The following is a 12,954-nucleotide window of genomic DNA, read 5'->3' on the forward strand; positions in this document are numbered from 1 at the left end:
AAACCTTCTGTGAATGTTTTGTTCATTCGTCAATCAATTTGTACCATAAAGAGACCATACCATGAAGAAATCATAAGAAAGCATGAAGAAATTATACTGACGGGCTTGAATACAGGTCTTGTATACCTCTGTAAGGTTTTTTCAATTGTGGTTCTGAAGATTTTGTGAATAATATGTAAGTAACGGAAATGTGTATCCTATGACGGTAAATTGAATATTGGTTCATATCAATTTCTGATATAAATTGTACAAATTCAACTCAGTTTATTAATTCAACACGTTTTCACAGAAAAAACACTTTTGACGTACCTATTGCAGATAATCATGTACTCTTGTATCCTAGTCAAAGCTCTATTCATTGTCCATAATTTCAAATTTTTGTAAATTTTTTATAGATGGCCAATAAAAATTTATCACATCCAACAGCGTATTTCATTGATACCAATCGATTCCAAACAATGTTCAGATGAAAACTAACATTCTGGTCACAAAACAAAACCATCCTTTTGTTTTTTCGCTCAGGATGTTTGTTTTCTGATCTCAACAAGGTCAATATTGAAATTCAATACAAGGAATAGAATTCGAATTTCGCGCCCCTCAATTATAAAACAGAAAACTGTTATTAAACAGTTTTTCTGTATTGATAATACGTTTTCAGCGCCATCTCATTGTCAAATGTGTTTTCACTGACCAAAATGTAGTCGGTTTTTAGTACTAGCGATATGAAGGCGTTTCCTATCTTTCTACTCTATAATCTTGGGAGAGAATAACTTCGAAGAATTAATTGCTATTTAAAAAACTCCATATTTTCAATTTTTCGCCATTATCTCGTGAAGGGTGCTTCTAAGGTATAGAGTGATCTGAAGAAACTCATCATCATTTGAGCTTGACATTCCATTTTTCGTAATTTTTTTAACCATTACATAATATTTGGGTAACTTGGCGTCTCTACTTTTTGAATGGACCTCGCAGCATCTTTAGCTTAGCTTTGGTTTCTTCGAAATTTATGGTTAATGTTAGTCGTTAAAAAGTGCCAATTCGCCACTGTTCGCTATATTATGCCTTATTGTTTCACAACGTCTTTGTGGGAAGATTTCGTCACATTCCTTCGAATAAAATCGACAGAAAATATATGAAACACACCAAAAGCAGTTTAGAGGAAAATTTCCACCAACATTAACACATTCGTAGCTGTTGCACCACTAAAACCGATTGATGGATTAAAATTTTTTCGTAGAATATCCAACTTCAAACACGGCACCTGAAACACTGTGGAACTCAGCCCTACAAGGCGTCAATTTTGAAAAACCTCAATACTTATGTTATTATGACCGCATTTTATTTCTCTTACCTATAAGCGACACGAATCTATCTATCTGAAAAATCTAAAAAATTTAGATTTACTGGAGTACACCTGGAAGTTCAAACAATTGTACTCGATAACTTATCTCAATCTTATCATTTCTTCTTATACTATTCCAATCGGATAATTCCATATACGCTCAGTTACGTATCAAGCTACTGTGTATGTTATGTTCATAAAAATGTTTTGGTGTGTCTTACTATTGTTTTCAACCATTTCGTACACGGCCGAGAGCGCTAATATATTGTTTGTCACCACAATTCCTTCCCACAGCCATCAGGTAGTCTTCCAACCAGTATGGAAAGAACTTTCCTTGAGAGGTCACAATGTAACTGCATTAGCTTTGAGTCCTCTGAACGACAAATCACTAACCAATCTCACCGAGATAGATCTGAGCTATATCTTCAAGCTGAGGAAGAGGGTTCCTAAGGAATACATCAAATACGTATTCCAAAAACCAACCTTCCTCATGGTGTTCATTAGGGAGATATTAGGAGTCGATTTCGTTATAAAATTGCACGAGAACATCTTAAGCCAACACTCTGTGATGAAGCTCATCAACGAAGATTACAAGTTCGATGTCGTTGTTGCAGAGTGGATTTACCCTCTCGCTGGAGCTTTTGCAACGAGGTTCAACTGCCCCTTGGTCGGTATCACCTCACTTGGAGCCCCACTAACTCTATTAGATACCGTGGGAAATCCATCTCATCCGATTTACGCTCCTGACCATAATCTGCCTATTGGACGGGAATTGTCCCTTTATGACCGAATTCTTTCGACTCTCTATTCGGTATTCGCAAGAACTTTGTATCACTGGGTTGGGGCTCCAAAGATCGATGCCAGCATGAGGAAATTTTTCGGAGAGGACATGCCATATATTGAAGATATAGCCAGGAATATTAGTGTCCTGCTTCTGAATAGAAACCCTGTTTTCCATAAAATTATGCCTGTTGTGCCGGCTGCAATTGAACTTGGAAGAGTGAGATCTTTCGGTAAAGTTAAACCACTGAATCCAGTAAGTAGTATTCGTTAGATACACTCTACAATTTTTGTTGGTGAAATTGACGGAGAGAGTAAATAGAGGGATGAATAAAATATCCTAACACAATCTTTGTTTTTATATACAGGATGTGGCGTAATGATTATATAATGTGGTATAATGTTTTATGTTTAGTTTTCGAGATATTGGAGATTTTCGAAATTACAACCTTTGCCACTCATTTTGGAGGCAAGATTCCAAATAAATAAATGTTTTTCGGACAGTATTCCTGCATATATGAGCTATCGAATGTAATTTATGATTTTTGGGGCGCATTCACAGTTTTTATTTCAAACAAAGAGAAAAATCTTACACAAATTATCTGTTATGCTTAATTTCTTCTTGAGTTTAAAATAGCGTGGTGTAAAAAATAATATGGTTATCTGAGAGCCAAAGCATGAAAAAACATGCCATCCGAAATGGTATAACTCTCTGTATTTCCAGCATTCAATACAAAATAAATTCTTTTTACAATTAATTGAGGCTTAGTTTGATGTAAACCTTGTTTTTAAAATTTTTAGCAAATCAAATGAGAAATGCAATCAGAAGGTGTAGAGCACCTTTGGTGAAATTCAGTTCAATAAAACGATACTCATTCTAAAATTGTTGATATGCAAGCAGAATAAAACAAACATTCACCAGAAGATAAAGAACATGTCCTATAGCTCATGGGGGCCACTTTAAACATCTTTTGCAAAACTTAATTTAATAAAACGATATTTCAAAATACTTTTTTTGTCTCGTTTTCTTTCATTATCAAACCCCACAGTTGTGGAATCAATGTTTTCAAGTTGATTTCGAATAATGAAGTTAATTTCAGCATTTTTGTAACTGAGATAAAAAAGTCTTGACTCAATGTGATAGGAATTTATTTTTAGTTTTTTTTCTTCATTACAAAAGTGCTGAAATTTACTTCATTCTTCGGAATTAACTTAAAAATATTGATTTCACAACTGTGTGGTTCAAATATGAAAGAAAGCGAGACAAAATAATTTTAAAATATCGTTTCATTGAATTGAGTTTCACAAAAGGTGTTTAAAGTGGACATCACGAGCTCTACTAGATACTCTTAAACTTCTAATGAATGATTGCTTTACAGCTTTACTGTAATTACATGTCTCATTTCAGAAGATGAAAATTAACAAAGGCTTCACATTTAACTAGAAATTTATATATGTTGTATTTAATGCTGGAAATACAGTGATTCATACCATGTTAAAATCTCAGTGAAACAGGCATGTTTTGCCTTGCTTTTCCTTTGGCACTCAGGTAACCATATCATTTTTCACACCACGCTTGCTTAAACTTAGAGAAAAAAATTAGCAAAACAGAATGTTTTAATTAGATCCTTGTTTGAAAAAATACTAAGCATGCGCCACAAAAATCATGAACTACATTCGGGACCGCATCTATCCAGGAATATTATGAAAAAACAGGTTGCAAAAATTCCTTCATTTGCAGTCTTGCCACCTTATCTGAGTACATCTGATACATTATAAACTATGGAAAAAAATGAGGAACATGCTCTCCAATGTATATCTTTTATTTTAATCCTTGATCCTTGGGGCTCTGAGGCTTTCAGTATAAAAATCATAGGTTATCATCTACCACTGGTTAAGCCAAGTTGAGACAATCAGTAAAAATGCATGAATGTAGCCAAATGTATTCGAAAATTTAGAAAGCTGCTGCAGGAAAACAGCCAAAAGTCTTTCGGAACAAAGAGTAATTTTTTGTGTAAAGAAGGGATTTCTGGTAGACTGCAATATAATTGTCCAGTTTATCGTTTATCATCATTAGTGATGATGGGAAAATTAGGGCCAGATACTTTTGCAAAGAAGTCATTTGAGCAAAATCTCATATTTTCTATTCACTATTGGTTGATTTGGTATTGTTATTGTCTAGAAAATGCTTCTTCAAGTATAGGCTCGAAAAATTCAGATTACCTATTACATAGTTTCGAAAAAAACATTATCCCAAACTTGATGACTGATATTTTCTTAACAAATGATTCTGGTATATTGGTCAAAGAAAATTAACCGATTGCTTGCTCACTTCAGTTTTCAAGGGCTGTTCACCAGGAATACTGAGCTTTCAAATACAAGCAATATATTTTTCGAAATCAAACAATATAGTTCGAGTATGAGATGCCAACGTTAGGGTTATGGGGAACCATCATTGAGTATTGAGTTGAGTACTCAAAGGTACCGTATAATTCGGCGTATGGTACAGAGCTTAAGGAAAAAGCCTATACAGGGTCTTTAACTCGTACAAATATTTTAACAGTAGATTCTTGAGGTCGAAAGAAATAATTTTTTCCTTTACGACCCATAAAAAATACCAAAAATTCGAAGAACACAACTCTTGAAACTAATTTCAGTGCTATATAATGAACATTTGAACGTTTCGTAAAATAAAAGTATTCTTCATATTTTCTCGTATAATGCGCTGTTTTCGGGTAATATGATGTTCAAAAAATTAAAAGTATCTGTCAAATTTGAAAAATTGGGTACTTTAGCTGAATACAACTCTGTTTGAGATCCACATATTTGTAGTGTCACAGATTTAGCTAGTTATCCTGAAGGTAATGTTTTTTCCAGGGGTAGCACGGCTCAATATGAAAACTTAAAATGGCAATATCTTTTTATCAGGGCCGTATCGGAAAAAATGGTGAAGGAAAAAAGTATTTCTTTTGACCTCAAGATTCTACTGTCACAATATTTGTACGAATGAAAGACTCACCCTTTAAGTTAAGATAGGTCGAAAAGAGGGAGAAATATCCTACATATATACTCCGCAGAAAATAAACTTTTGTGTAAAGTTTGTAGTTTTGAATAAATGATACAATGGCTAAATTATTCTTTCAGGAATTGAAGGAATTTTTGGACAATAGCAAAAATGGCGTTGTTTACTTTAGTTTGGGATCGAACACCTTCAGTTGTGACCTACCAGACAATGTAAGAGAAATCTTAGTGAAGGTCTTCGAACAGTTACCTTATAATGTGGTATGGAAATGGGAAACAGAGGTTCTTCCAGGAAAACCGAACAACGTTTTCGCTCAGAACTGGATATCTCAGGCAGCATTACTAGGCGAGTTGCTGCATCCTGAAATTTTTTCGATTTCCTTTACATAACAGAGAATTATCATTGCGATTTTTTGCAGCCCATCCAAACGTCAAACTTTTCATCACACAGGGAGGTCTACAATCTATGGAGGAAACGATCAACCATCACGTTCCAGTGATTGGCATACCATTCCACTCTGATCAAACAATGAATGTGGATACGGCAGTGAAATACGGTTTTGGACTCAGGATCGAATTAGAAGATTTGAGCATTGAAGGATTGAAATCGGCTATTCATGAGATTATGACTAATCAGAGGTAAGTCTGTATTTTAGCTTTTTTATGTTTTCAAAAAAAGATTTCGGCTGAAGGCCTGCTTCCTTTCGTTCAGTTTTTACGTCACCGCAACGTGCAAGTATCTAACTTAGAATAAATTCAGAATATCAAATATTTTTTTTTATATACCCAGACAGGTTGGGTCTCTCAGTATTTTAAATAATTTTGTTTTTTATGTGAGAAAATATTTATTTGGTTCGAAGATATAAAGAAATCTGATCATGAGCGGATCTGAATTCAGCACTTCCTGAAACCTTATCTCTTTTTTCAATCACTGCATTTTCGTAATAAAAATTGATATTAGTTGTGGCAACGGCGTTATGACATTAACGACATTTCATGAAAGCCAACCTTACTGCGTTCTAGTTACAAAAACTTGAGAAAATTATTTCATGGCCAACCGACATCTAAAATAAATGTGAATGGAGTATAGTAATAAATCTCGAAATTTCATCGAACTCGTTGCAGTGGCGGTTAGAGGAATGATGCAGGGGTGGGGGCATAATTTTATGTTCGAAATTCTGTAAGGTGTTTGTTGATATAAAATAAATTGGTTTATCTATATATTTTATTGAGTTCAATGTTTGAAACTCATTCATATTTGAAGAATGAAAGAAAATCATTTTCCGATATCCGAAAAAATATTTTTCAAAGGAGGGGGGAAGGGAGGCCCCTATGGCCCCTTGAATTTTCATTTCAATCCTCATCCAAAGTTTGATTGAGGCTTCATATTCAATATTTTTCAGATATATAATTTCTTGTGGATATTCAAAAATTTCATTCAAATTTTTTTCAGTTACAAGGAAAATACTGCCAAAATTGAGAAGCTAATGAATGATATACCGATGGAAGGACTGGATAAAGCGATTTGGTGGATAGAGTATGTGATCAGGCATAAAGGTGCAAGGCATCTACGAAGTCCTTCCTTAGATATACCGTGGTATCAGTATTTCCTTCTCGATGTGATTGCTTTCATTGCACTTGTGTTGAGTATTTCTATGTATATTTTGATAAAAGTCATAAAACTAACAATAAGGTCTGCGAAAAAATTGTTAACTAATGAGAAACAGAAGAAACAATAAACTTCGAAAAAGCTAAAAATGAAGTGTATTCAGTTTTAAGCTATCTGTAAACAAGAAAATGGCAGGTTTTCATTTATTTGATAAATCTTTTTCGGACACAAGATATCACCAACGTCTTTCAGTGTTCTCATTATGACTAATACGTACCATAAAAATAACAAAAATTCAAATGACCCAACTCTTGAAAATAAGTTGGACGCTATCTAATGAATGTATGTTCGTTATGTAAAATGAAAGTATTCTTCATCTTTTCTCGTATAATGTGCCATTTCCGAATAATTTGATGCTCAGAAATAAAAAAATATCTGTGATATTCAGAAAATTGGGTAGGTATTGGGCTGAATGAAACTATGTTTTGAAGATCCACAGATGTGTGGTGTCATAGATTCAGCTTGTTATTCTGACAGGCCCGGATCTAGGGGGGGGGCAAGCGGGGCGCTTGCCCCGGGCGCCAGCTTGAGGGGGCGCCAAAATCAACCAGAGGTTGAAATTTCCTTATTTTTTATTTTCTCGGAAAAAAATAATTTCCTAGTGCTGAAATGGAAACTGTAGAATGGAAACATGATAAACCATCACTATGCCTAAATTCTTCAAAATCAATGAGGGATAAATTAACTGCATATTATTCAGTCATCTACGAATGACCGCCACACTTGGGTAAAATAGGTTGAAAGATCTGATATGTCTACACTGAGTCGCAAGCAAGAATTACTTTGCCTGGGGAATTCCGACTCATTCCCATCTCATCTGGAACTAAGGGCCAAAATTTCCGATTTTCTATAGACCATAACAAAAACTAATCCACTCAGCATAATTCTCTTTGCATATTCGTATTCTATGCCCTCGATTTAGTAAAAACACCAATTTTGGTGGAAATCGGTAAGATCGAAAATTCTCTGCGTATATTTCATTTTGTGGAAACATTCTGAAAAACATCAGTCAATTTCGTGAAACTTTTGTATAAAACATTTTTTTGGACCTCTTTTAGTAACAAAGTTAAAGGGGGGGGTCAAATTCTGGTGAAAAACCATAACATAACAAATTGCGATTTTTTGAAGAATATTTTTGGTCTCCGATCAGAACCAAATTCATTCTGTACACTAATTCGAGGGCGTTGAACACGAATAGGCAAACAGATATTTTTAAAAAATTTATTTTTCAAGTTATGGTCGATGGAAAATCGGAAATTTTGGACCTTCGCGGAAAAATTCATAAAATCTGAGCTGTTCGAGATAGTTTTTATATTGGCAAAGAACCAATTCATCAACAAAAAAATCAGCATATGACTAGTCCCTTTTTTTTAGCTGCTAAAGCTCCTCAAAGTTGACCAATATTTTCGAAATTTTGCACTGAAAGTGATTTATTCCTCAAAATACTGATCCTACAAAAAATCTCATTGCATATTCGTGATCTACGACCTTGAATTAATACGTAAAATGACCCGGGTCGATATATGTAGCTCAAAAACTAAATTTTTGTTCGGAATAATTTCGTTCATGAAGCGCGGGTAAAAACGATAGACGAGGGCGAGTTGCAAACGACATTCTTGTAAATACAAACTTTTTTATTTTTAGAGCGATTGCAACCCGAGTAAATATGCAATTTTCCTAAGATGAGTATTTTGGGAAAAGAATAACTTTTAGGCACGGTACTTTCACCTTCGAATAAATTCTATTCAATGTGAATGAGTACCTGTCAAATGATTTCCTATCTGAAGGATATCTTATTTCGGTGCTTTCAGATGATTTTATTTGACGAATAACAATTCTATGAAAACACGGTATACTACTTTTCACTGATTAATGTAAAATAAGACGCCGCATTGTAGAAATTGTCATAATTCCATCTAGAAAGCAAATATTTCGTGAAAATCCCACAAAGAATAGCCACACATCAAGAATCTAAGAATTCAACCAATAATGACGTACGGACATTCGATATATGACAAATAAACCCTTATTAAGTTTAAATGACAGATTTATTCTATGAGTAACACTATCTGAAAGTGAAAAGACTGCATTTTTACTAATCCTAAGAATAAGACTTATCTATCGAATAAATTTAGTTATTCGCACGTAAAAGTACCGGGCCTTGAAGAACAATGGGAAAAAATAAATTTTGATGAAACAATGGGAAAAAAAGTGATTTTTTCCCAAAATCTAATTGCATATTCATAATCTATACGACCCCAAATTAGTGAAAAAAATTACTCGGGTTGAAAGCGATGACGAATATGCAATTAGATTCTTCCTACGAACCTTAGAAGGGGGGGGGGCGCCATCATGAATTTTTGCCCCGGTCAGAAAAAATTGTAGATCCGGGCCAGTATTCTGAAGCCCATTATGAAAACTCAAAATGGCTGTATCTTTTTATCATGGCCGAATCGGAAAAAATGGTAAAGGAAAAAAGTATTTCTTTTGACCTCAAGAATCTACTGTTAAAATATTTTACAGGTCAGAGACTCACCCTGTATAATACCAAGAATTGAAAATACCATTGTCCTTACTATTATTCAGTCGCACGCATACGTGATCCATATTTTTTCATTAACAAGAATTTGAAAAAAAGTTAAATGGGAAAGCACACACCTGTATTCAACAATTTTTGGGTTGAATGAATTTTATTTCTGGGAATACTTCCACTTATTGTTACATAAGTCACATAAACCGAAAATTCTAAATTAAATGTCTCCATTCGAAAAATGTCTGGATTAGAAATTCAAAAATAAGGAATTGAATAAAGTGAAAATATTCAAATATAAATATTGCTAACATGGCTACCTCCTTCGATACATTTTTCAGGTAACTTTCTTATTGATTGACTGGCACTCAAAATAGATTATTTCCAAAAAGAAGCATTGCCAGAGATATATATAGTCAACTTTCATATCAGAACGATATGGAATCACAAAAATTGCATAGTTTATTCGGGAATCAGTGGATGGAAACGCATGGTTCTATTGCCTGACCAGCAAGATCACCAGACCTTAATTCTTTGGATTTTTACGTATGGGAATTTGTTAAAAATATAATTCTCAAGAATCCAGTCATAAATATTCAGATTCAGAGCAAAGATTGCGAAGAATCAGGAACGCCATCAGAGACATTTCCCGCGTTATGCTGTTGAATACATTGAATTCTGTGAAAAAGATGTCGAAGTTGTTTACAGAATAATGGTACTCAATTTAAGAACTTTTTATGAGTTATATTATATTTGATTATAGAAATTCTTCTCGATATTTATTCAAATTGAGTGTAACATGAATTACCTACATGATTTTATTATAGATGTTTCAGCTAATAATTGAAATTCTATGAACGGAAAGTAATTCGTATCATAGTGATGGAGGTTTATTAAGAGTGGACAATTTTGTGGTCGATGATTTCAAAGAATTCTATCAAAAATTGAAATATCGGCACATATTCAGGATGAGTCTTTAACTAGTACAAATATTTCAACAGTAGATTCTTGAGGTTAAAAGAAACACTTTTACCATTTTTTTCCGAATCGCCTCGGTTTAAAAGATACAGGATGTTGAAAAACCATAAAAAATGTTATTTTCAGTTCTATATCACAAACGGTTTTATCGAAAGAAATGAATATTGGAATGTAATTTTTCATTTACATATTTTTATGAATCTTTTTCGAACACAAGATATCACCCAAGTCTTCCAGTTTTGTCATTATGACCATCACATACCATCAAAATACCAAAAATTCAAAGAACCAAACTCTTGGAACTAAGTTGAACGCTGTCTAATGAATATTTGAACGTTTTGTAAAATAAAAGTATTCTTCATAATTTGATGTTCAAAAATTAAGAATATCTGTGAAATTCGAAAAATTGGGTACTTTTTCTGATTCTGTTTAAAAGACCCCAGATGTGTAGTGTCACAGATTTAGCTACTTATTTTGAAGGTAATTTCGTTTTTCTAGGGGTGGCACAGCTCATTATGAAAAAGTAATATGACTATATCTTTTTATCAGAGCCGAATCGGAAAAAATTGTATAATTTTATTTTTGACCTCAAGAATCTACTGTTAAAATATTTATACGAGTCAAAGACTCACCCTGTATATTTTAGAAAATCTATTATATGTATAACATGAGATCAAAAAAAGATAACATCCGTATTCAAAATAAAGAAGTAATTTTTTTCACCCTTTGTACAAGACATAAAAAAAAGTTGAATATGGTTGAAACGTTTACCACTAATGGATACTTTTTTTGGGGATACCCTGTATAAAGTCCATCCAGGATAGGCATTATTTGCGTTCGCACACTTCTTGACGCTCAAAAATATTCCTGAATAATAAAAGCAAAATATAGATCGTAAAAATTCAAATCTTTCGAGATACGTTCAAAAATTAAATGTTATTCACCCTTTAATCTTTTAATATCTACTTTTGAAACAATCACATAAACAATACATCATTTAGCTATAAATCTGCCGGAGTATTTACCGTGACTTTGATCCTGTTCCATCATTTGAGTGAAGCTCTTTTTTAACACTTTCTCGTTTTCAATTGGACTAATTGATAATTAAATACAGTCAACGGTTCTGATTACCACACTTACATCGCCGAATTGAGTGAATTCGTGAAATCAAGTGTTGAAACCTAAGGCTGCCATGAACTTTATTGCATTTTTCTTAGTGCTGAACTCACTGCGTCCCGTAGAGAATGCGAACATCCTGTTTTTCGCACCTATTCCTTCATTCAGTCATCAGGTGATTTTTCAACCCATTTGGAAGGAACTATCTTTGAGAGGACACAAAGTCACGGCAGTCGCAGTGAATGTGCTAAACGACAAAACGCTGACCAATTTGACAGAAATAGATTTGGGCATCATGTACAAGTACAAGAAGGATATACCGAAGGAATTCATCCGATTCATGTTTCACAAACCGAATTTTCTAGGGGTGTTCCTAAAGGATATGTATTTAAACGAAGTTCTATCGGGAGTTCATAAAATCGCACTCGAAATGCCTGAAGTGCAAAAGCTGATAAAAAGTGATGTCAAATTTGATGCTGTGATTGTAGAGTGGTTATTTCCAACAGGGGCAGCCTTCGCAGCAAAATTTAAATGTCCACTCATAGGAATATCGTCCTTTGGTGTGCCAATTCCTGCTCTTGATGCAATCGGAAATCCAGCTCATCCAATACTTGCACCTGACCATACGCTTCCCATCGTGAGGGAAATGTCTCTCAGAGAGAGATTGCTCTCTACCATGTTCTCTGCATATGCGAGGATATACTACAATTTGGTTATACTTCCTAGGGAAGATCAAACAGTCAAGAATGTATTCGGTCCGGATATGCCCTACCTAGGAAAGATAGAACGGAATGTGAGTTTGTTGTTGCTGAACAGAAATCCCATATTTCATAAGATCATGCCTATTCTACCGAACGTGCAAGAATTCGGAGGTTTGATAGATAGAAGAAACGAAATGAAGATGAATATGGTGAGTATAAACTGTAAATGTATTATAGAGATATAGTATGTAAGGTTTAATTTTATCCGAAAGCGTATGATCTGTTCTCAAATATATTGCACTCTAAGGGCCGGTATAGGTAGGTATTGATCCTCTCTATAAAGTGTTCGTTAACTTTCGTTTGTTGTAACCATTCATTGTTTTGCTAATATCTGATGGACCAGTAGAATAATACATATTCAATTATGAAAAAATTTCGACCAAAGATCCTAGATTTTCCCTCTCGGCGAAGTTGTGCATAAGTAAAGGGGGTTAAAACGTGCCCCCTAAAGAGGTGTTATTCTTATTTTGTAGCTAATGATTCATGAATAACGGAAATAATATAATATGACAGTTTCAGCAAGCCGAAACAATAAAAATTGGCCATAAAGGTCACAAAAATCAGTTTTTTTGAATTTTCTCCTCTCCTGGGCTTCAAATTGATTTTTGCATCCATTATTAAAGTTGTAGGGCATAACATTTTATACAAATTTTGTCCGAAGCAATTTTTTCTACGTCTGAACGTTTTTGAAATATATGGCGATGAATGTTCATTAGACTGGGTTTCTACGTTGACCTTGGCCTTTCGCAGGTGTGGC

General features: G+C 34.0%; 2 protein-coding genes across 2 annotated transcripts; both read left to right on the top strand.

Moving 5' to 3' along the window:
* Positions 1 to 1,488: 1,488 nt before the first annotated feature.
* Positions 1,489 to 6,895, top strand: LOC123310397 (UDP-glycosyltransferase UGT5-like). Its single transcript, XM_044893868.1, has 4 exons — positions 1,489 to 2,378; positions 5,267 to 5,489; positions 5,563 to 5,782; positions 6,597 to 6,895. The coding sequence occupies exons 1-4, from the start codon at positions 1,533 to 1,535 to the stop codon at positions 6,880 to 6,882; spliced, it is 1,575 nt and encodes a 524-aa protein (XP_044749803.1). The 5' UTR covers positions 1,489 to 1,532; the 3' UTR covers positions 6,883 to 6,895.
* A 4,216-nt stretch (positions 6,896 to 11,111) lies between these two features.
* Positions 11,112 to 12,382, top strand: LOC123307091 (UDP-glucosyltransferase 2-like). The gene has a single exon (XM_044889302.1). The coding sequence runs from the start codon at positions 11,513 to 11,515 to the stop codon at positions 12,380 to 12,382; it is 870 nt and encodes a 289-aa protein (XP_044745237.1). The 5' UTR covers positions 11,112 to 11,512.
* The last annotated feature ends 572 nt before the right edge of the window (positions 12,383 to 12,954 follow it).

Source organism: Coccinella septempunctata, chromosome 1 (assembly GCF_907165205.1).
Source record: "Coccinella septempunctata chromosome 1, icCocSept1.1, whole genome shotgun sequence".
Classification (NCBI taxonomy): Eukaryota; Metazoa; Arthropoda; class Insecta; order Coleoptera; family Coccinellidae; genus Coccinella; species Coccinella septempunctata.

Bases quoted from the DNA above. Each gene is read 5' to 3' on its own strand.
- LOC123310397 (XM_044893868.1), top strand. From the start codon at position 1,533: ATGTTCATAAAAATGTTTTGGTGTGTCTTACTATTGTTTTCAACCATT. The intron at 2,379-5,266 runs GTAAGTAGTATT...TTATTCTTTCAG, and splicing joins AAGTTAAACCACTGAATCCA to GAATTGAAGGAATTTTTGGA. The intron at 5,490-5,562 runs GCGAGTTGCTGC...GATTTTTTGCAG, and splicing joins ATCTCAGGCAGCATTACTAG to CCCATCCAAACGTCAAACTT.
- LOC123307091 (XM_044889302.1), top strand. From the start codon at position 11,513: ATGAACTTTATTGCATTTTTCTTAGTGCTGAACTCACTGCGTCCCGTA.